The sequence below is a fragment of the Peromyscus californicus genome, unplaced genomic scaffold (genome assembly GCF_007827085.1).
Source record: "Peromyscus californicus insignis strain IS unplaced genomic scaffold, ASM782708v3 Scaffold_5__1_contigs__length_169319896, whole genome shotgun sequence".
Lineage (NCBI taxonomy): Eukaryota > Metazoa > Chordata > Mammalia > Rodentia > Cricetidae > Peromyscus > Peromyscus californicus.
The window spans coordinates 68,488,797-68,514,603 of record NW_026294573.1 but is presented as its reverse complement, the minus strand read 5'-3'; the positions used below and the strand labels follow the sequence as shown (position 1 = coordinate 68,514,603).

General features: G+C 38.1%; 1 protein-coding gene across 4 annotated transcripts in view; it reads right to left on the bottom strand.

Moving 5' to 3' along the window:
• The window catches only part of Zdhhc21 (zinc finger DHHC-type palmitoyltransferase 21), a 56,494-nt gene that overhangs the window by 12,061 nt on the left and 18,626 nt on the right, over positions 1-25,807 (bottom strand). For all 4 annotated transcript variants that reach the window (XM_052715223.1, XM_052715226.1, XM_052715225.1 and 1 more), the window contains 3 exons: positions 23,027-23,138; positions 19,736-19,874; positions 8,601-8,717 (listed from right to left, as the gene is read on the bottom strand). In XM_052715223.1, the coding sequence (XP_052571183.1) occupies positions 8,601-8,717; positions 19,736-19,874; positions 23,027-23,138 (368 nt within the window). The remainder of the gene's footprint in view (positions 1-8,600; positions 8,718-19,735; positions 19,875-23,026; positions 23,139-25,807) is intronic.

The window sequence follows — 25,807 nt, the reverse complement described above, 5'->3', positions numbered from 1 at the left end:
AGAGCAGTACACCTCTGAGCCATCTTTCTAATCCCCACCCACTTACCTTTAAAGTCAAAAGCACCTAGCAGGACAGAGCTGTACAAAATGGGCATCTCTGGTATACGTCTGCAGGACTGAACTAACTGGACACACTAGAAATAGCATAATTCTTTCTCTTTAATTGTTTCTGGAGGTGAAAGCAAGGAAGGCCTGCCACCCTTCCTTCTCTCTGCCCTCCAGGGCTCGTCAGTTTACTCACTGGAAACAGGCAGCTCTTCAGCATCCATCGCTAACAGAGGACCAGCTGTATCTTTTATTGGAAATGTGAGGTTCACATAAACATTTCATCAGTAACAGGACAATAGTGCAGAGGTAGAAGGTTTTACATTTGTAGCCACTGAAAATCTCTTTCTAAAGGAATTTCTTTGCTCTTCTTCATCAAACCATCATCTGACTATACAAAATTGGTGAGAAGTTAAAACTCCATATCTCAATTTCCAAGTAGGAATGCTTACCTCCTAAGTTTTTGTGAGGTTTAAATAGATCAATATGTATTGAAATTCCTAATAAATCCTCAATGACTAAAAAGTCCTCATTTTTATTAACTGTTTTTTAAGCACTTCCTCATGCTTAAAAGAAAAACAGTGTCTCAATTATATCAGGTACTCAAATTAGGTTTACAAGAGCTTATCATGAAAGACAAAATGACCAAGACCATGTATGTAATCCTACAACTAAAGGGGGTTTACATCCATTCATAAAATAAAAACTCAAAGTAATGAACCATTGTTCAGTTATTCATCTATTTATACGGAGTAACCAAAACTACAAGGTAAGGTTTTTAATGAAGAAGCTGATGGTCAGCAAAGACGTCCACACACATACAAAGAGGCCACACAGTCACATGTTCAGACACAGAGGGTGACTGTACACACACATGTGCAGACACAGAGGTGACTGTACACACACATGTTCAGACACAGAGGGTGACTGTACACACACATGTGCAGACACACAGGGTGACTGTACACACACATGTGCAGACACACAGGGTGACTGTACACACACATGTGCAGACACACAGGGTGACTGTACACACACATGTACAGACACAGAGGGTGACTGTACACACACACACACACACACACACATGTGCAGACACAGAGGGTGACTTACACACACACACACACACACACACACACATGTGCAGACACACAGGGTGACTGTACACACACATGTGCAGACACAGAGAGTGACTGTACATACACACACATGTGCAGACACACAGGGTGACTATACACACACACACATGTGCAGACACACAGGGTGACTGTACACACACATGTGCAAACACAGAGGGTGACTGTACACACACACACACATGTGCAGACACACAGGGTGACTGTACACACACACACACACATGTGCAGACACAGAGGGTGACTGTACACACACACACACACATGTGCAGACACAGAGGGTAGCTGTACACACACATGTGCAGACACAGAGGTGACTGTACACACACATGTGCAGACACAGAGGTGACTGTACACACACACATGTGCAGACACACAGGGTGACTGTACACACACACACATGTGCAAACACAGAGGGTGACACACACACATGTGCAGACACAGAGGTGACTGTACACACACATGTGCAGACACACAGGGTGACTGTACACACACCCACATGTGCAGACACAGAGGGTGACTGTACACACACATGTGCAGACACACAGGGTGACTGTACACACACATGTGCACACAGGGTGACTGTACACACACACACATGTGCAGACACACAGGGTGACTGTACACACACACATGTGCAGACACACAGGGTGACTGTACACACACACACATGTGCAGACACACAGGGTGACTGTACACACATACATGTGCAGACAGAGGGTGTCTGTGCAAAAGGTGTTCTATCAGTAACCTCACAGTGTCCAGAAAGCTGAAAGAACTGAAAATCTATGCTTCCAAGTGAAAACCCAAACTTAACTACTTTCACATTTTAACATCGAAATTACACTTCTGAAGATGTTTCTGGTTATCAATAACAGACAAGAGTCGGGGAACTGAAAGAGCCTTGGGACTAGGGCTCGGGAGGTGTCCAACCAACCAATAGAATGTAAGAGACACTTGGCTCCCTTTGGCAAAGATAGAAAGTCATTACAGAAGATTCACGCTTCTTCTATTATGTGTACAGTGCTCTGTCTGCCATAAGAGGGTGCCAGATCTCATTACAGATGGCTGTGAGCCACCATGTAGTTGCTGGGAATTGAACTCAGGACCTCTGGAAGAGCAGCCAGTGCTCTTAACTTCTGAGCTGTCTCTCCAGCCCCACACATTTCTTCTAACCTCACAGTGCACATGAATTCAGATCACCAGCTGATAAAATCAACTTCTGGGGAAAATACCTTGTAACAAGTTAACACAAAATGTTTAGCAACACAGCAACATAAAGTGTCTCTACATTTAGGGGTCAAGAATTCTATGCACTAACTATCCTACAAGCATTAGCAAAGTTCATTCGAATGTTTCAAGCAGGCTACCACACTGAGCAAAGAGAAGTGAGGTACAGAAACACTTCTGCTCAGAAACACACTTACACAAGTCATTTAACTCCACACATAATTTTGATTACTACAAAAAAGAGAAACTAGTCTCTATAACATTCTTTATTATATCCACATACAAAGAAATATACCCAGTGTTAACATAGAGCATGAAAAGCATCTAAGAAACTTAATAAACTTTGGCAATATTTTTAGGGTTTTAAGACGACACCAAGGAGATATGCCATATAATTTTACAATTGGAAATGCTGTATTAGAAGTACATTTTCTAAACTAGATATAATTTAAGAAGGAAAGCAAAAATGCCAGTGATCTCCCTTTAAAGAAAGACGCGGCTACAAGAACCTGCACATGTGCAGTGCCGCAGCAAGCTCAATGCTTAGCACGATGTGCAGGCAGACTGCACTAACTCAATTCACTGACTCACTGACATTTGGCAAAACTCAATTATAAAGATCGACAATTCCAAGCCTACATTTCTGGATACATACTTAAAAGCAAGAAAATCCATTAATTGAGTAATAAAATGCTACTTAATAGCTAATCTCCTTTAATCTGATTTAGCATTTTGAACATGAGATACTTTTCATTGCATAAGATTAATCCCAGTTAAATTAAGTCACCATCTTAGTTATAGGCCTATTCTGTGAAGAGACACCATGACCAAGGTAACTCTTAAAAAACGAAGCATTGAATTGGAGCTTGCTTACATTTGCAGAGCAACATGCTGGGGAGCATGGCAGCACACAAGCATTCATGGTGCTGGAGAAGTAGCTGAGAGTTCTATGTCCTGATCCAGAGAGAGACAGAGAGACCGAGACAAAGACACACAGAGACACAAAAAAAGACTGACTGGGCCAGACATAGGCTTTTGAAAACTCAAAGCGCACCCTCAGTGACGCACTTCCTCTCACAAGGCCACACCCCCTAGTCCTTCTAATCCTGTCAAAGAGTTCCACTCCCTGGTGACTAATTATTCAAATATATGAACCTATAGGGGCCATTCTACTTCAAACCACCACAGTCACCCATGTACTAACGATTCTTTCTATAAGCAAATGTTGACTACAAATCAAACATGGGTCAGTAGGTATAAGGAGAAATATTTTCTCTGTAATGATTTTAAAAGTTATCTTTTGTATTCCACTAGAATTCAATAGCATCTGAATGACCAAGGCAACAATCACTTAGCTCTTACAAAGCTGCAGCTCAACACATCTTCCTCACCCTACCCTAACCTCACCACACTGAGCAACCAATGCACTGCGCTCCAAAGATGACGGCAGAGGCTCACACTAGCACACAAACTCCTGTGCCCAGGAGACAGAAATGCTTGTACACAGAATTGAGACAAACTGACTCCTTCGATGTCCATTACATTAATAACAATATCACTGTCTACTTCATTCAGATACAAGAGCAAAAGAGCTAAGTCTCAGTAAAGGCCGCTAAGAGAACCTGTTTCCTGAATAAAGGAAACAGCATCAAAGCCAAATGCTTTTGTAAACATGACTTCCAATTCAGTCAGAGCACACAACACATACATTTGAAGCCTAATTTAAACAAAATCAAATCTGAAAATAAAGTAAACCCTTAAAATTCTGCTTCTGATTAGTCAGTTTACTAGAAATACCTGATTGTGTTGCGATCCTCTAATTTGGAAATGAAATGGGGGGGTTATTCATTCCAGGTTAAAGGAAACAGTGGGGAGAGAATTACCAAACATGGGAACCTTGCTTCTCTGAAACCTTAGGTGAAAGTACAGGAGCCAGCACTTGGTGTGCTCATCTCTTGTTTAACAGACCTACATTCGAGCTGTAAAACTCCAACTCTCCATAAGGAAAAGACATTCTTTCTCCCCAAAGAATCTTTTGCACATGGGAGCACAGGGGTAGGGAGAGGAAAATGACTTCTGTGGAATGACTGGGACTTACTTCTCCACTGCTCTAATGTGATCTTCAAATACACCACTAGCTCATGGGGTAGTGATCTGTGCATTCAGACATGAGGAAAGGGATCCAGAAATGAAGCTTATAGGCAAGCTTAGTTTAATAAAAAATTAGAACAGAACAAGTATTTATAAAGAAGGGGAGCATAGTCTTATTTTTAACTTTAATGTTTTAAATGTTATTTTGTACGGATGCTAATAATTCCTTAGATTTAAAAGTCACACTCTGAGAAGACATGACAACTGTAAACAGCTAAGCCTCTCTGAATCAGCAAGGAGAGGAGTACCTTCTGAAACCATTACTCATTTAATCCAGTAAAGAGCAGGGCTTGATGTTCACCATGACAACCCAGGGAAGTGGACTTACAATGTCCTGTAATGTCTTTCCTTCTCTGTGTGGTGTTTGTGTGTGTGTGTGCACGTGTGCACACTCATGTAAAGGTCAGAGATGGATACCAGGTACCTTCCGCAGTCACTCTCCACTTTGGTTTTGAGGTAGGTGCTCTCAGTGAACCTAGAACTCACTGATTCAGCTAGCCTGGATGGCCAATGAATTCCAGGGCTCTACCTGCTTCCCTCTTCCAACACAAGGGCTACAGATATGTGCTGCCACACCTGGCTTTTATTTAGGGTTCTGAGAACCCAAACTCAGGTCCTCACACTTGGGCTTCTGAATGAGCTATCTCCTCAACACAACTTAGAACAATTTCCATTATAAGTATTTGCATTTGAGAGCAAGTACAGTAGTTAAATATCAGACTGACAAAATCTATTCCCTCCCTCTCAGCACTTGCATCTGTTTCTGAATGTCTCATAGTTGTTGTATTTTTGTGTGGTTTCTCCTCAGTTTAGAAATGACCTATCAGAACTCAATTTCCCTGCTTAATACAATGAACTTCTATTCAATATTTAAAAAATATATACAATCTGAAAATAATTATTAACATGTCACACTGTGATAGCAACAAATAGCTCACTTATTATGTTCAACTCAGAATGCTCAAATTTTATAGTGGAGGCCCTTTACAAAGCTTGAAATAGTTGCCATCAAAGTATAGTCTTGGAAGTTAATGGGGATTCACAAGGGGAAGGAAGTTGCTACTCAGCCACAAGCCTGCCAGCCCTCAGGAGTGATGGGCACTTTTAGCTGAATGTTTCCACATGTCCACTCCTAACTATTAACTGTAAGAACAGGGGAATCAGAAAATTTGTTTGAGGGATTTAAATATCCACTACAAATTCTGGCAAATTCAAAGTTGGAAATTAAGCAATGTACATAACTTGCTGATTTTGATATGTCTTCTGAACTAGAAGCTCATCATTGTTAAGTACTTATGAATGGGCATAACAGTAGAGAACAGAATTTTAGGGAAATAATCTTATCCTCAGTACTGTTCTTCATAGCCATGTCACTTATTATTATCACTACCAAAGGGTATTAGGAATATTTACACGCAATGGTAAAAGAAAATAAAAAATTTAAAAAAGATTAAAACAGACATGTCACAAAGCTCCATGGAACAACAATAAACATATAGTGTTCAACACCCATCATCAGAGAAATGCAAATGGAAAAAAGTACTATTCCAAACCACCAAAATAGCTACAGTTACCAAGACTGTCATCAAGAGATGGCAATGATATGGAGCAACAGAAATTCTCATGCACTGTTGGAGGACTGCGCCTCACTTGATAAAAGGTCCAACAGTAGGGGTGCGGGTGGCGGGGGGAGATAGGCTTCATGTGACCCAGTATTTCACTTCGAGAGCAAGTTTGTTATTGCTGAAAGAAACTCTACACCCCTAAACTGTCATCCTCAGTCCCAAACCCTATGCAATCAGTATGCCATTTTCTTCCTCTATGTATCTATTCTTCATATTCCACACAAATAGACTTGCTGAAGTATGTAATCTTTAAATCCACCTGTCTTCATGGTTATATGTGTGGTATCATGTACCAGCACTTCATTCTTTTCATATTCTCATGGACAAATCACAATTCTGGCATCTATATAATCAACAGTGTTGGACTTCCTCCTGTCTGGGGCTCCTCAGAATAAAGCTGCTGTGTATACATATGCCCATCTTTATCCTGGATATGGAAAAGGAACTGCTGAGTCTAAAGAAGAACTCTGTGGTTCTCTGTTTAAAGAACATGGAGCTGCTCTTTGCAATACTGCACAATGTTATACCACATCAGTGTGTGAAGACCAACTGAGTTCTAAGTCCACTCACACTGCCTTGAATAGAAGCACAAAAGTTTGTCATTTTGTTGAAGTCCAACTATTTTTCTCTGGTAGTTTTCACTTTGGGTGCTCTAAGATTATTGGTTATGTTTTCTTCTGAGAGTTATTCTCTAGCTTCTACACTTCAGCAATACAATCCATTCTGAGATAACTTTTTCCTTATACCATGAAGCATAGAGACAATCTTATTCTTTTGCATGTAAATATCTAGCGGTCCCAGAATCATTTGTTGAAGACTTATCTTTTCTGCACTGAACAGTCTTGGCGTTTTTTTTAATCAAAAATCTATTGACCATACATATATACCATGCTGACCCTCCATTTTCATGAGTTCTGTATTTGTGGATTTAACTGACCACGGGCCTAGAATACCAGGAAGAAACTTTACCCACACTGAACATGCAGAGACTTATCTAGACATCCTACCCTAAACAATTTGCATAGGATAGCAACAATTTATATAGCATTGGTATTGTAGTAGGTATTATAAAGGATAGAGGAAGATGTATGTGCAAATATTATGCTATTCCAATATGGGATTTTAGCACCTACTGCAGATTTGGTATCCACAGGGCATTCTGAAACCAATTCTCTACAGATAGCAAGGGACTGTATAGTTCTCAATTCTAGTTCATGTACATATATGTCCATCCTCAGGTCAGTACCACAATTCTTGAATACTGTTGCTTAATGGTAGGCTTTGAGGTTTTCTTTCTTTACTTTATTCATTATATGCTGGTAAGCACTTAAATGATCATATGCAATATAGATGTTAAACATAATGCAATGCTGCAGCCCCTCTGAGCATGTTTACATACATTCAAATGCACAGCTTCTACAAGGTTATTTTGACAAGGTTGGTCAAAAGGAATGTACATCTTAAATTTTCATAGGCATTGACAATTCACCTTCCAACAAGGTTAAGTCAAATTATACTCCTTCCAATAATATTTAAGAAGCCCACGTGACCTACTTCTCTCCAATAGAGTATTCTTTTTTCAATCCTTACAATTTTTCTCCAATTTTCCAATCTCTTTTGTCATGATAAAAGGATGTGAATATGGTTCTTCTAAAAAATGACTGATACTACAGCAAGTACACCAGTCTTCTCTCTCTCGTTGCTTCTCTACCTGTACTCTCAAACTGACCGAAGAAACACATGGAATGAATGCACCCATGAAAAGAATAGTACCTGACACTGTCAAGTGGTTGATGGAATGTTCCAATTACGTGGTATGAAAAATGACTGCATCCAATGAAGAGGAATGTTAGAGTAGACTTGACATTCCTTCAAGACTTTTTTCCATATCAAATATAGAAAGAGGAGCTGTCAGTCTTTTAGACATACTAAACAGTGACAATGACTTATGAAGTTAGTTTGCCCATCAATAAATCAATTAGGACATCCAAAGAATGGTTTAATTACTAGTAAAATGTTTGTCTTCACAATTGGGAATTTATCTTAAATAATTTAAAGGAAAACATAATGTTGAAATAGTGTTATTTGTAACATAGGAAAACAAAATGATCAGTGTGGTATAAAAGGAAGATTAGAAAAAATTACTTCACACTAGATGCTAATAATAGAAAAAAATATGTCATTATTAAGACTATAAACACAAGGTCTGCTGTCATATAAAAAATACTCTGCTAATTTTTAAGAGGGATGCAAAATTTTATGTATACTTTATACATAATTAACAGTTGTAGGTAATATTCTCTTCTAACTTGTAAACTTCACATAACTTTTTAGTTATTACATCATCATTTAGTTATAACCGCAATTACATCATCTGTTCATACATGTCAGTTTACATAAAAAATATACTTACTGTGATGATGCCAATCAGTTGTGTATAAAAGAGTCCTGTTATTCCAACTAACATAGTAATGCCCATAAAGGCAGCTAGTCTCATGATAGCCAGCTCATGCCGAACAACAAAGAGGTCCTACAAAGAGAAAGAAAGTCTTAAAAATGACTTGCAGAACTGCCTACTGTTGAAGTCATACCAATATGTCATGCCTAAGTATTCCCCTTCCTGCTTTAAAGAAACCACCTCCTCCTCTTGTTCCATGTCATCAACACACAAATATTAGAAATTTTCAAAAATAATTTTAGAACTTACAACAATAAAGTTGAACACTACAGGAATTCACTACTGTACTGTATCTTTAAATAACAATCTCTCTCAATACCAGGGTTATAAGCTACTTTTTTTTTTAAACATTGTGGCAGAAAACAAAAATCAGAAAAGGTATGGAATGTTTGGTCCACAGCAGAAAGTTTGTTATTACACTGCCAAAATTTTGGAATGTACAGTCATGATTTATAATATTAAAATTCAAGTGACCCAAATCCCTAATAATTATCAAATTTAACCCCAATGAGGGGAAAACCTGCATAACAGTACACGGGGACAGCCTCTTCAAGCACACTCCATTCATTCTTCCATTAGTCAGCCCTGTGACACACATGGTCAACAATAATGATGTGCCTTACACGCTCCAGAACTACACTGGTAAAACTCCCAAACGTGCCACACTGTACTACTGGAGGTGCGGGCACAGAGTCCTGCAGAGATGGAAAGGAACACGGTGGGGAACGGGAACTGTGATAAGGCAAACGTCATTTGGTCATTTCCAGGGAATGGAACTGAGGATTCTTAAAGTGAACTGCGTTCTAAGAACAGAAAATCAAAAAAACAATTTATTTGGCATCATGGTTCCTGAACATACCAGAGGGCGTCCAAGAATTAGGATTCTCCAGGAGCCTGTTGCTGTTAAACATGGAAGTAAAACAGCCAGTTCATAGATGCAACAGGTGGAGGGAAGGATGCCCCAATACAACCACTGTGTGCTTATGGTCTTTTCCTTAAAAATGACTGCCCCATCCCCATGAGAATCAGCCTATCACTGAGGGATTTGGGTTGTTTTGTTTTCTAAGAAAAGAAATAAATTTGATCCCATCTGACATATCTAACATAGAGATATGAGTTTTCAAAATGACTAAATAACCACCTTTATATGCAGAGATTAATGCTGATATGAAAATTCATTTTATAACAAAATACATTTTATTTTAGTCTTAAAATTCTGTATAGCTGTATTATTTTTCCTGCATATTTGGGCCTTTTGTTTATTGTAGCTGGAGTTTTCTCTCTGGGTCCCACCAAGCCCTGGCAGTCTGACAGCCCACTTACAAAATAAACACACAGACGCTTATATTATTTAAACTGTTTGGCCTAATGGCTCAGGCTTCTTGCTAGCTGTTCTTATATCTTAAATTAACCCATTCCTATTAGTCTATAAGTTGCCATGTGGCTCATGGCTTACCAGTACCTTACAACTTGCTTGTCATGGTGGCGGCTGGGAGTGTCTCTCTGCCTCAGCCTTCCACCTCCCAGAATTCTTCTCCTCCTTGTCCCGCCTACCCTATCCTTCCTGCCTGGCCACTGGCTAATCAACTCTTTATTTATTAACCAATCAGAGCAACACATTCACAGCATAGAGAACATCCCACAGCAGTTTATTAATTCCAAAATATAGTTGGAGTGTTTAGAAGTTTATTATGTAATTCCTCTCCTCCCACGTTCTTTGAAGGAACATAAATTCTTTCAGTCTCATTACATCCTAATGGAAATTAATATCTAAAGGGAAACTCACAATTTATACCTCTCTAGTGACTATCAATGAATGCCCAGAATCAAACATTACATTTTGTATATATGTATGTACGTGCAACTTTGTTATTATTGAACAAATACGACCAGCACCTAATTTCCAAGCAGACAGTGAATACTTAAGAAAAATTGTCTTGTTCGTCTTTCCGAATTTTATCAGTAGGATTTCTAAAAAGGATGGAGCAATTCATAAGAAACTGGGTAACATATTTTCTTGTTAAATTCATAACTGAATGCAGCACTGCAGTGTTTGGTAGAATTAAGACAGTGGCAACAGTGCTCCCAGGTTTTAACCATTTAAACTCCAGGAGACTGACAGTCTCAGATGCGAGAGCTGCTGCGTCTTCCATGTGAAATGCTACTCTATTTAGAACTCGACGCCACAGAAACAGTCTCATGCAGACGTGCACAGCCATCCTGTTATTACAGCACATGCTCAGGGCTTGTACAAGGTTTCTATGTTCCATCTGTCAAAACAGAAAAGGAATCCACTGACACAAAGAACTGACAACTGTTAGATTAGACTGTTTTTGTCTACCAATACCGGTAAATGTTATACAGACAACATCCCCAGCAGTAAGTCAGTACACATGAACAAAGAAGCTAGATTACCTTCACACTAGCATTAATAGTTTATTTTTTTCATATTGATCTTAACCCCACATTCTTCTTTGTTATACTTATCAAAAGTTCATAAGCTAAATATGTATTTCATCAGTATTCTCCATTCTTCAGGGAGCATTAACAAACAAGTGACCTTGTACATGATAAGAAAATGAAGATCATTAAGGCCTAAAGTATTGTAATGACAATAAACAGCTGAAAGAGTCAGATTACCTTTAAGGATGGTTATACAAAAAAAATTTTTTTTAATTATGAGATTTAGAAATATCCAAAGATACTTGCAATCAAATCTTCTTGGTTTTGTTGTTTTTGTTCTTTGTTTTTTGTTGTTGTTTTTTTGTCTTTGTTTTTTTGCCAAAAGCCTAGGCAAAGAATTGTGTGGCACAATTCTATGACACAAAATCCAAATAGTGACACTATTAGACATCCACCAGGTGGGATAGCAGTAATGTATCTTGCTAGCAGAAGAGTCTGGATGGCCACTGCACATTATTTATTTCCCTCTTAGGAATAATGGCAGCAAGTCCTTTGTTTAAATTCTTCCTCCTCGTCCCCTTCTGTTACCCCTGCTCTCATATCATTAAATGTAATTTGTATAATTTTGACCTTCACATAAAAATAACTATAAAAGAATCAATCAGAAGTTAATTTGAATCTACTTCATCTAAAAATAATTCTAAAAGCATAATTTTAGAACTGAAGTGGCATTCCACAAATGATTAGCTGTGTAACTCCTACTTTAACACTACAAATTATTTACTTAAAAATATGGATTTTCCCTCTCATAGATAGTAATTACCATCTACAATATCTAGTAGGCAGTGGGTATACATGTTTTAAAATTTAAACTATATGACATTTTTATAAGATAGAATGAGCAGTCTTTATGTTAGATAAAAATATTAAATGCAGGCTGCCTCAAAAAAAAGAAACGAAATCATCAATGTATGAATCTATTGACTTGTCATTCTTTTAATAGCAAATTTTGTAGTGTGATAGTATATTTCAAATCTATAATTACATCTTTTAAATTGCCTAGAAACTTTTCAGATGCACCAGGCACGGTGGCATTTACCTACAATGCTTGCACTTGGGGACGGGGCAGGGAAATCGGAAGTTTAAGGTCGCCTTGGGCTACACAGCAAGTTTGAGGGCAGCTTAGGCTACCTGAGACACTGGTCCCTCCCAAGCCTAGAAACAAAGTTCTTCAAGAGGGAACAGAAGCAGTGTCTGCAGACTGGTGCTTACTATGCCAGAAGCGCCGGCCCAATCCTCTTGTCAGATCTGTGAACAGACAAGCACAGAGTCTCCGCCACCTCACCAGTCTCAGGGACACTCCAAAAGAGATGTTTCCCACTATTCCAAGTGTATACAAGTCAGAATTACCCAATCTAAGATAAAAGTTGGAAAATACATGACTGATGAAAGATTTATGCCCCAGATATAACTTAAGAACATTTACTCTAAATATAGTGACACCTTCCTTCATATTTAATTAAAAATCTGCAGTTTTCTTTTGTTTCAGTAATACACTAAGTGACTAAAAATCTGCTGATGAAACTCTTATAAATAAGTATGTGTAACAGTCACATATAGACCTTGGCCAAAGATTAAAGTTTATCTTCTTCAATATTCATTTAATTTATTTAATTAGAATAGTAAATGACCTCACAAACAATGGGTTTGTTAAATCCTATAATCATTTTTATTCCAATAATTAAAGTAAGACATCAGTTTCAAGAGTTTTAAGAAAAACTCAACATTACACTGTCATGAAAAAGTTAAACAAATTCAGTGCCTAACATTTTAAAGGCTTTTCTAGACTTAAAGCTTATACACTTTACACATTTTCCCAAACTGATTATTTCATCCTATTTGTTTAAAAACTGAGCCTGTTACTCAAGTTTCTGAAAATTTCTGGACACCCATTTATTATTTTTTTACACTAATTGCGATCTTTGGAATTTTTTAACTTAAGATTTATTTATTTTACATCATGCACCTGAGTCTTTTGACTGTATCCTTGTATGTACACCGAATGTGTGCCTGGTGCCCAGGGAGCCCAGGGGAGGGTGGTCAGATCCCCGACAACATCAGCTACAGATAATGTGAGCCACTAGAGGAGTGCTGGGAACTGAGCCTGGATCTGGCAAGAGCAGCAAGTGCTCTTATACACTAAGCCATCTATCCAGTCCCTGGAATCTTTAAACTACTGTTTTCAATGAGGATAAATCATATAAACTAATTTTTTTTTTTTTTTTGTAGCTCATGGGCTGTCCTTAGCAGAAGACCTACAATATAAATCAGTTTAAGAAAGAAATCCTATTTGGGGCATCAATTCATGTTGAACTGTGCCATTATACTTTCTATACCTTCCTTCCCTCAACAACGGGTATATTTAAGTATTTCCGAAAACTTCACGAGTAGCCAGGAAAGGTGGTATTTTGAAGGTAAAGATCAAGATGAAGCCTGGGGCGGGGAGTGCAGTCCAGTGCTGAAGGGCTTGTCAATCATGCACAGAACTTAGGCTCACTCCCCAATACCTCAGGGGGAAATACGATTCTTTTTTTAAAGCATGAAGTTACTGTAAGAAAAAGAAAAACAGGGATAACTGCAAAGAAACTAAAATAATCCATTTCAGAAAGAGGTCTCCTAGAAACAGAAAATAAGAAATGGAAAATTAGATTCCCAAATGGTTTATTATCCAGAATTTGCAAACAGCCTGCTTTCTCTCAATTTTCTTTTTCAAGAGTTATTCATAATCTACCAGCTTCTCACCAACACTGGTCAAGTGCCATTCACAGGGCAATTCTATTCTTTTTTTTTTTTTTTTTTTTTTTTTTGGTTTTTTCGAGACAGGGTTTCTCTGTGTAGCTTTGCGCCTTTCCTGGGACTCACTTGGTAGCCCAGGCTGGCCTCGAACTCACAGAGATCCTCCTGGCTCTGCCTCCCGAGTGCTGGGATTAAAGGCGTGCGCCACCACCGCCCAGCCTTCTATTCTTTTAAGTGAATAAACACCTTCATCTTCAAAACTAACAGGCACCTGAGAGTTGGTAACACTTTGTTTCCCAGCCTAGAAGACCAGCACTCAGCTTTGGATCTAGAAGGAGAAAAGACACTCTGCTGCCACCTATCTACCTGAAAGGGGATCCGATCCAGAAAAGCAGGTAGAAACTTCCCATTTCTCTCAAGACAAAAGCAAAGGATCAAAGTCAAGCACACCCTTGCTGCACAAAGGATGCCCAGTACTCATTAACTCCAAAAGAGCCTGGGCCTCTTATCTCACATCTCAAGGAATCAGGGGGCAGAAGGTGGATGAAAGAGGGCTGACACTACCTGGCCAGCTGTCCACACATACTCAATAGCAGGACACAGGTTTTTATTGGTCATAGGAAAAATGAAAAGGGTATGAAGAAGGTCCTACAAAAAAATACATATGGACTAGAATTACTGTTAAGGTCAACGTGGTAATGGTGACTTCCCTACTAAAATTAGTGGTAATGCTTTACAATGTCATCTTTAAAAGGACTTCTATAAAAAACAGTGTACTATTACTTAGCCCAACAATACTTGCTATAGTCAGTATTTTATAGCAGATTTAACCCCAAATTTGACCATTTCACTAAGCCTCTTATAGTTTTCTTGTCTCACACTGTTTTTCTTCTTTCTGTTTTGCTAATCTCTATGTCACTATAAAGTCTGTCCAGAGCCCAACAGTACTCAAACCTTAGGGCCACATGCATTTAAAACTCTACAGAACTCTTATTTATATGGATTAGGGCATCTTGGTGTTGCATAATTAGGCTGAAGATAGACGCCCCAACATTGCAGAGGAACTTTGGGTGACTGTTCAGGCAGTCAGCTGTCTCTGTCATTCTAGATTTTTAGAAGTTGCTTACAATGCTTTTCCTGTTTACTTAGGTAATATTATATCCTTCTGGGGTCTTTGATGTAGTTGAAGACTAGATAGTTATAATAATTTTCCTTGGTTATGATAAAAAGATAAATTAGATAAGAAACCTTAGACTTACAAATATAGGAGAGATAGAATATTTTCTTTAATTTTGCCAAATACAAATAAACCATATAACTGTAATTCCTGTTTGATAACTTTTCTATTATATATAATTTTACTATGTTAAAGTTAAAACTTTCCTTTTTGATTAGACAGAAAAGGGGTAGTGCTGCGGGATGTCTTTCTGTACACTATAAATATGTGTTGCTATGACGGGTTAATAAAGAAGTTGCTCTGGCCTATGGCGAGTCAGGTTATAGCCAGGCAGGAAATCCAAGAGAGAGATAGGAAGTAGAAAGGCAGAGGCAGAGGAGACAACAGCTACCGTCCAAGGAGAAGCAAGATGCCAGCAGACTGGTAACACCACGGCCACGTGGCAAATTATAGATCAACAGAAATGGGTTAAGTTATAAGAGCTGGCTAGCAAGAAGCCTGCCATAGGCCATACAGTTTGTAAATAATATTAAGCCTCTGAATGATTATTTTATAAGCAGCTGTGGGACCACAGGGATGGGTGGGACCGGAGAAACTTTTGACTACAGACAATGGAAATATTTTTTAACTGAAAGCAATTGTTTATCTGTGCTAACCTGTGCTAACCAATAAACCCTTCAAAATGGAAGAAATGAAGATACTTTCAGGATTATAACTGGGATAATTTGTCCTAGGAGAGTATTTAATTCATACTGAGATTCACTATGTCAAATTCATGACAATCCTGACTCAGACTCCCAAGCCTGAGATTAATATGAATGAACTGTCAGCCCTAGCTCAGAAAACATGTCTAAATAAGAACATGCAATTCCTCCATGCATGTGACATGATCTTGGAAAGAATATTTCTAAGTTGCCATTTCATCACTTCTAACAGGAAGGTGAGCACAGGAAAAAAAAGATAAACTATTAAGCAATCCACTTAATGTCAACATGCTTGAAAAAGCTTAGGCTAAGAGAACAATGCTGTTCAACATTACTAAGCATAAACAATGGTAATATTCCTAGAGTTACTCTTACCAAAATAGCTTTAATATAATCAACATTATTGATAACTTGATTGTCATTAATACTAAGATATTATTACTATTAAAAAACCTGCATTATTCTTATCTGAGTTTCAAAAACATAGCTTTGCATATTTTTCCCTAGTATTTTTAATCTCTTGATATATTTTATACTGTTACTCTTTCTTCTAACACTCAGTATGTATGTACAAAAACACAGTACATGTATGAAAATACATTCAAATGCCACCTACAACCAGTTTCTCTACTTTAAAACATAATTCTTCCTCTTCTAATTGACATTAATTTACCCAAAGTTCCTATCTTTCAAATTATGTGTGTGTGCACACAAGTGTGCATGTACACATGTGTGCAGGTCCATGTTCATGTAGGGTGATACAGAGGACAACTTTAGGTATCATTGGGAAGGCCATATACCCACTTTGAGGCAGGTTCCCTCACTGGCCTAAAGCCTACCAATTAGGCTAGACCACTGGTCATAAGCTCCAGGTCTCCTCCTGTCTCCAACCCCAGCACTGGGATTACAGTATGTGCAACCACACTGAGTCACGAGGACTCTGCTCACTAAGCCATGTCCTCATCTCTCTAATATTCAAGAAAAAAGAATTTGTGCAATTTCAAATTTCTAAAGCTTCTACATAAGTATTATTGTGTCATTCTCTTTTCTTACTGGAATTTCTTCTGTCTGTCACCAAACCCCCAACAATATTGTTCAATGATTTGTAATTTTTTCATAAAAATGAATAGGCTAAAGGAAATATTCTCTGCTTCTGAGAGTTTTAGTAAAGCCAATGTAACATAAGTTAAACATTCACTATTTACCAGGTATTTTTACATATATCATATTTTTTTCTTAGTTGCTTTAGTTTTTTGAGATAAGGTCTTATATAACCCAGGCTAGCCTCAAAGTTGCTATGTAGCTGAGGTTGACCCTCAACTGCTGATGCTCCTGCAATCAGCCTCCAAAATTCTAGGATTACAGACAAAATTCACCATGCCTGGCTGTATATGTTTATTAACTTATTTAGTTTCATTATTAATCACACTTTTCAGTGTGAAAACAAAATTACAGATCAGAGGGGTTAAAGGTTATACACATAAGAGAAGCTAAGTGTCTGAACCTAGAGTATCTGTTTTCAAAGTGGCCCTTCCACTACCATAGTCAGCAAGCTTAATATTGAGAGCCAAATCTTTAATATTTCTGAGTTTTGCTAGCCACGCAGTCTGCCACCACCATTCAACTTTGTTGTAGCACAAAAGTAGTCATAGATTATGCATGGAAAAATGAGAATAGCTGTTTTGTCCCCCCAGTAAAACCAAGGTCAGCTAAATATGGAGATCCACTTAACCTGCAGAGGCAGAGGCTGCTGACCTCCGCCCTGTCCTGCAAGGTGGCCTCTCTTCATGATCTTTCCTCTCCATCGACTACTCTTACATCTTTTCCCTCACTTTTTGAAAAACTACGATCTTATGCCCCCTGAAAAATTTAAAACACTTCTGAGGCTATAACACAAACAGTTTCCTTGGAAAATTCACATGTTCTAACTAATACCAATTGTGCCACAGATTAACCTTAGCAAGATGAATCATTTCTAAAATTCTAATAGAAACAGGCACTGTATTTGCAGTGTGAAAATGCTAAAGACACACATTTACAAGCCTCTTTTCTGAAGGCTGAGGCAGGAAGACTACTGATTCCAAGCTTGGCTGGGCACCAGAGTGAGAGTAAGACCAAGATCAACCTGGCCAGTTAGTGAGGCCTGCATCCAAACAAGCAGGCTGGGGCTACAGCTGAGCAGCCAAGCACTTGTCCAGCGTGCATGGAGCTTGAGGGTTAACAACCAGTAACAACAAGAGGCAAGACTGTATTCTGAATTTTATTCAGTTTTAATAACCGAATACTTAATATTTAATAGCCATATTTAATCACAATCCAATCACATTGAAGACAGAGCACCACTAAGGTCAGCAGCCACACAGAACAGCCAAGTCTCAGAACAAGCCTGTGCACCAAAGCAACCACACACAGAACTGAGACTCCCATCACTCGCATTTCATAGCTTAACGGCTCACCTGCACATGGCATTTCACATACAAAGACATAAACAGTGCAAAGAGTAGAGAGAGCGTACCCTTCCACCTCTTCTTCTTTCTCAATCTTGTATCTCTGTACATGCACTCACATGCATACTCTCTCTCTTTTCCTGCTTTCTCCCACCTGTCTGTCTGTGTCTGTGTCTGTCTGCCTGTCTGCCCCCCCCTCACACACACACACACACACACACACACACACACACACACACACAGTATTTTTTTTTTAAATATAAGCAAAGTCCAAATAAAATGGAAAATAACATACGACTGTTGGGCAATCTCCCCTCCCTTTCTGTGTCCAGTACTTTTTCATTCCATTTAGCCTCAATTTTCTCTTGTAAACATTAGGAACACTAAAGTGAGAAGTCCACAGTACAGTGTTGACACAATCAAAAACCAAAGGCTCTGGAGCTGCTAACAGCATCACCATGCAGGCAAGTCTGGGCATTGCTTAAATGACGTGTAACCTAAAGAAAACTCTAGAACAGTGGTTCTCAACTTGTGGGTTGTGACCTGTTTGGGGGTTGAAGGCCCTTTTCTCAAGAGTTGCCTGAGACTGTCCTGCATATCAGATATTAACATTACAGTTCATAACAGTAACAAAATTACAGTTATGAAGTAGCAACAGAAATAATTTTATAGTTGAGGGTCATCACAACATGAGGAACTGTATTAAAGGGTCGCAGCATTAGGAAGGTTGAGAACCACTGCTCTACAATATCCTAGAATTCATCTTACTACTGAGGAGAGCTGGAGGCAGACGAACAGGTATAGTAGCACGTGCCTGTAATCCCAGCACTTTAGGAGACTGAGCAGGAGGGAGGGCTGAGAGTTCATGGCCACCTTGGGCTACATGCCACAATCTAATCTTAAAAAACAAAAACAAAAAAGAAAGGAGTCCTCTTCTCAAAAAGTTAACTACTTTTGAGAACCTTTAAAAATTAAATTAATTATCCACACTCCAGGGCAGGCCTAATGCTCAGGAAGAGCTGACCAATACAAAACAGACTGCATGTTTTATGTCCTCTTGTTTTGGTTATGGTCTGGTGGTCTTTGTTGTCTTGGTTTTTTGCTTCTGTTTTTGAAGAAACACACAGAGACAAACACAAGAGAGAATGAGAACATGAATTTGGGTAGGCATGAAGGTGGGATGGGTCTGGGAGAAGTAGAGAAGAAATTTTTATAATAGTAAAAAAGTATAATAAAAAACTAATCTATATCTGTTTTTATTTTTAAAAAAACAAGAATTTGATACTTTTCCTTTATAGTCACGATTTTAGGCTATTTTTAAACTAAGACTTGTATACTAAAAGAGCTAGGATTCTGTTTTCTGAAAAAATCTACCCAGCACAAATAACCCTAAGGAGACTTGTGTAGAAAGAACCAGAGACACCTTGTCGGCCCCAGGGCAGAGTCCACTGGTCTATGCACAGCTTTTGTTAGTCTGCCTGCACTCCTGCACTGCGAGGAACCACCGTGTTTACAGGTGTACACCACAGCTGCTCGGACACTGGGGACAGAAATGTGTCTTACCAAATTACGCTTCTTCAGTGGAAGAAAGTAATAATAGTGGCAGAAAGAAAACATCAGTGCGTAGCAGGTGAGAAGTTCGGTGTAGAAGCACAGCTGCAGAAAGAGCCAGTGGTTGTCCTCACCCACACAGTTGTTTATCCTGGAAAAAGAAAGAAACACGCACACTTTAGTAAGGTGCTCACATCAGGATTAGGAAGGGAAGCCTCTCCCAAACCTAAAAGCCAACTACTTAAAGATCCACATTTATAAAGTGCCTTCTCCTTCCAAAGGAGGCCAGCTAGAGACTAACCCTGTAGTTCCAGCAGCCCAGTGAGGCAGGAGAGCAGACACTGGGAGTCTCCTCATGTCGACGACATGGGAAGAAAATACAGCATTTAGACCACTGGCCAAAGGATATCCAGTTATAAGAGAGTGAGACCAAGAGGGCAAGAAGGAGAACCTCTCTCTGGCATTCAGCCCTTCTACAGAGCACTCTAGCAGAAGAGAGCAATTTGAATACTTTAGAGGAAAACAGCTCAAACTTACTACTTAGATAGAATTGCAAGGCACAAATTTTATTTTTATATTTTTACTTTATAAAAAAAATTGATCCTTGGCTGCTGAAAATAAAAATGTATTCAAAACCACTTATATGTACTCTCTGTCAAAACAATAGCAAAGTCTAACTAGGAAGATGATGATGCTATAATCATAAACTGTCAAGGTTGATTTAAAATTAGTAAATGCTGCCGGGCGGTGGTGGTGCACACCTTTAATCCCAGCACTAGGGAGGCAGAGGCAGGTGGATCTCTGTGAGTTCGAGGCCAGCCTGGTCTACAGAGCAAGATCCAGGAAAAGGCGCAAAGCTACACAGAGAAACCCTGTCTCGAAAAAAAAAAAAAAAAAAAAAAAAAATTAGTAAATGCTACTGTTACAAAATTAGTATATTTTAAGATTCCATAGAAAAATCTAATTTAAAATTCCAATATGAAACTATTTTTCTCAAAATTATATAAATGTTTTCCTTTCAAAATAGGACTATACTGTCACCAAGGGAGTGTGAATATATATGTGTGTGTGTATATGTCTACATATGTATGTATATATATATTTATATGAAGATATATATGTGTGTCAAGTTCAATTTGTACCTTAAATTGTTATTTTTAAGATGTGTAGTTTTGCATTATTTTTAAAAATCAAACATAGAACTGAGCTGAAATGCTTGTGGGTGGTTATCTGAGGCTACAGAGCACAGACTTGATAAACAGGACAATTCAAAGCTTTGTTATCTTCAAGAGAGGCTTTAAGAGAAGTGAGCTCGTTCACACCTGAAAAGGCTCTCAGCTGTTGTTGCCCCACCCCTCCTCTCCTCCACAGGCTCCAGAACAGGCTCTGAGACAGCATCTAAGGAGCCCTGACAGGCAGAGCACTCACGTCCATCTGTCCACCTGAGCTTAAAGTATTTAGAAAGAATGCTCAGAGACAAAACCCAAAGACGTTAAAGTGTCTGAGAGCTCGTGATTGACTCTGAAGCTGGGACAGTTCAATGCTGAGAACATTAAGAACCCCCTGCTTCCAACTAATACCGTGGACGCAGCAGCGCTCTGTACGAAATTCAATGGAGGAAATCCCCAAGCCGAGATCTGTCAACCTTCCTTGCTAATCTCCTCCCACCAACACCCTGAAACAGACACGAGAAGCAAGAAGCCTGGGGACAGAAATATCTCAGCACCACACTTGAAGTTAAAGGGTGCTTCACTTCCTCACCAACAAGCTGCTCTTTACCTCCTAAAAATACACCACTAGTATTAACAGGCACATTGCCCAGACGATGTTTTTAAACTTTAAATTATGGCATTCTCTTGTAAGGAAGATTAACACCCAACTGTACCATGAATATTTAATATCATTTTAGTTCATCAGGAAAACTAATACAAAAAAGTGCTCTCTGACTTTTCAATGTGATTACCACTTATCTGAATGCAGATTTCACATAGTATTTTCCATGTACTATTACTGTGGCTGTAACTATCACTGAGGTTTAAAATAATTAATTGAGAACTGATCTATTTAAAATGTGAGGCACATTTTTTTGAACACTGTATGACATAGAATACAGTATCTTATAGTAGACTTACACAATTAAAAAACCTCAAGTACTTTTATTTAAAATGCTCTTCTATTTTTCTAGTCTCTGGAATCTATTAAAATAAACAGTTATAGTTAAAAAATACAATTTAAACTACAAGCTTGCTAATTAGCAATGCTATCAAAATATAGCTATAAATAAAAAAGTTATCATAATGAAGTTATTATAAATAAGGGAAGTGAAATTGATAAGCATCATTAGACAAAGGTGAAGTGTCTTCTTTAGCCAAATGCAGGTAAATATCTTTTTTTTAAGTTAAAGGGTGCTATTACATAGTTAGCTTCATATATATGTGCATGTATGTATGTACAAATATATATGGACATATATTTATAAAGTGCTATATCAGTTTATTAATGCTATACCAATTTAAATAATTAAACAAGATCCAATGTTAGAGAAGCAGAATTAAATATAGTATCTTGCTAAGAGATTTTTGTGACAGCTTTGAAATGAAATACATTAGATTCAGAGCATTTGTGGGTTTTTTTGTTTCGTTTTTTTTAAATCTACTTTTTAACAGAATGTCTTTAAATATTACAACAGAGCCCCCTATTGACCAAAAATATTGGCAGTTCCACAGAAACAGCTAATTAGCACTTACATATATCCAACACGCACAAAATGTTAATAATATCCAACAGAAAATACTATAAAAGGCGTAAGGAGTGGAAGGGAGTTCTTAGCAAATCTGAAAAGTGTTGTTCTTCAACGAGTAAGAAAGAGGAATCTCAGCAGTGGCCATTGCGGTTCAGAACCCCAGGAAGAGAAACAGCTGTCAGGTAAGTCCATGTACCAAACGCTCTGCACAAATTGCCTCATTTGATGTGAGCACCTTAGTCCTCCTGTATATTTGGGTGTGTGTTAATTCTGAAGTTTTCTGCTCAAATGTCTTCTTGTTAGCAAAGATAAATCTCTACAGATAATTTGCTCTGGAAATTGCAAGAACCATTTTTTTTACTAAAAGAATATTTAATGGAATGACTTAAGTATTATTTTTGCTTAAAGCTGGAAGGTTCTCAGATTGTTTTTATTTTCATTAACTAATCCTCCTGCCTCAGCTCCTGAGTGCTAGGATTACAGATGTGCACTAACACGTTCAGGATGATTTCACCAGTAATCCTGTTGCTGTCTGTGAGCATTGACGGTCATCTACTCACCAAGGACAGTGGTGGTCCATCCTCCTCACACAGTGGCCACAGCGGCTGCAGTGATGGGAGCGCTTTGGCCTCATCAGATTACACTTGTTGCATAGCTCCCAGAGCTCCCGTTCTGAGAAGGAGAGCAGACCCAGTTAGGAAGACAGCAGGAGAGTGACGGTGAGACGCAGTTACAGCAGTGAGTGATGCTGAGACTCAGCAACTACTCTAAATTCCACAGACTCAACTTGTTTCTCCAAGACATTTCTCTTTTTTCTGAGTCTCCAAAGTAATCAAGTACCTTTGCCATAACTGCTGCTACAAGTTCTGTGTTTTATACATTTCTATTTTAACCTTACAAAAATAAGAAATCATCATTTCAAAGTAAATGACAGAAAGCATGGTTCTGAAAAAAATCATGAGAATATAAGTAAAATCTTATAAAATTCTAAACTCAATCAAAACATTAGAATTTTAGATAAGTCAATTAATTCATACAAAATATTTTATCTAAGAGCACTAAAAAAGAAATAAGACTAAGTCTTAGTTTCAGTAGACAAATAAATTGAAATCAATCTTATAAATTATTTCTCTGAAGCACTTTATTTTTTAATTATTAATGAATTAATTTGAACATATGTATTAGAAACAGGCTGGTGGTCATATTGGGTTTAGAAGACACCCAATAAAAAAAAAGTGAAGGTTAAAAATATCATTAGTATATAATGCAAATAACAAGATGAGTTTTGTTTTTATGAGACAGGGTCTTGCTACAATGCAACCCAGGCAGGCTCTGAGCTGCCAAAGCTCCTGCCACAGCCTCCTAGTACTGGAATCAGCTTTGCCTATTACCCAGTTAGTAATTTCCTTTGGGGTACTGGGAAACAGTCTACAATGACAGGTTTACAGAAGTAAAAAGAAAAGGCACTTTGTTTTCACTATAAATTGTTCTAACCACATCCACAAAAACTATTTATTCATCTTCCAAGATAAAATAATTGCTTCCTTATATGAGATGCATATTTTCTGCAGTTACTAAGATGAAATGTTACCATTATGAAATTCTTAAAATTTCAGCACTTATGCTTCCACTACCTTCATAATCTGACAGTAAACGGACAGACATAGCAGTTTTCATGTGTTATCATGTAGAATATTATCATGTAGAGTGTGGGATGTAGAATATTATCATGTAAAGTGTGGGATGTAGAATATTATCATGTAGAGTATGGAATGTAGAATACTATCATGTAGAGTGTGGGATGTAGAATATTATCATGTAGAGTGTGGGATGTAGAATATTATCATGTAGAGTGTGGAATGTAGAATATTATCATGTAGAGTGTGGAATGTAGAATATTATCACGTAGAGTGAGGAATGTAGAATATTATCATGTAGAGTATGGAATGTAGAATATTATCATGTAGACTGTGGGATGTAGAATATTATCATGAAGAGTGTGGGATATAGAATATTATCATGTAGACTGTGGGATGTAGAATATTATCATGTAGAGTGTGGGATGTAGAATATTATCATGTAGAGTGTGGCCCTTGCATACAGTGGGAATCACTAAATGCCTGCTCAAATACAAAAGTTAAATTTTTAAAAAAGATTCTAAATGTTTTTAAAAGAAGATGACCATAGCGTTCAATTTTCTGAAAGGATTCCCTTTTTAAGTTCTATTACTTTGGTTTAATGGCTGGGAATAGATCAGCATACTCCAATCTTAACAGGAAAGTGTGAGGAAAACACTGCTGTAGACGTTTTGAAGAAACAGGTAAGTAAAAGTACATCTGTACCCAATGAACTATCTGAAACGATCTCTTACAATTCCTTTTTAATGGAAACATATCATGGGAGACACTATGGCAGCAGTACAAACACCTGGAGCTGGCCTTGCTACAGCACACAGGATGGAGACACCTGCACAGTGGCCCCAGCACACGTCCCGTCTACACTCAATCAACACCAGACACCCAACGCTGACACTGACAATTCCCACAAACAAGCAGACAGAAGGAGATTCTCCACAGTGGGCCAATTTCCACAAATCAATCCTTAAAACACAAACATGTTTTTATTCTATCATTTTCTGATGAATTAGCATGGAGCAGTCTATGGAGAATCAGTGCTTTATCCATGTCTAGCATCCTCCTCCTGAGGGAAGAGAACATCTGGCTATAGAGAAGGACAGTAACTTCGCTGCCCAAACCAGGGCTCTTAACTTACCCCACTTGTAACCCTTCTCACCACAGACATTTTTATAGGACCCCAGTTATATAGGTAAATAAGTTTACAAATCAAACATTATTGATGAATCACAGATTATTTGAAAGCAATTATTTGGTTTACACAAGATTTTGACATTTAAAGAATTTCATACCAATAATACTTGTGCTTGTTTCACAAAAGAAAGTTTTGATGAATACTTGATACTGCAAGACAGAAAGCTTTTAAATGTTTCACAGCTGACTGATATTTTGATTTTATAATCTTCAGTACTGAGAACACTGTACGTAAACACATATATGGCATAAGACCGTCTAAAGCCATTTCAGAAATTATTGGAAATTCTGTCATAATACCAAGCCAAAAATCATTTACTGATTTTTTTTTAAATGAAACTCAAGTCAAAAATTTAAGCAAAAAATACAAATTTCTTTCTTGAGACACATCTTGCTATTTAACCCTGGCTTGCCTGAAACTCACTATGTAGACCAGGGTGGCTTTGAATTTGTGGGTAACTCTTCTGCTTCTGCCTCCTGAGTAAGATTATAGGCATGTTCCACCTCACCCAG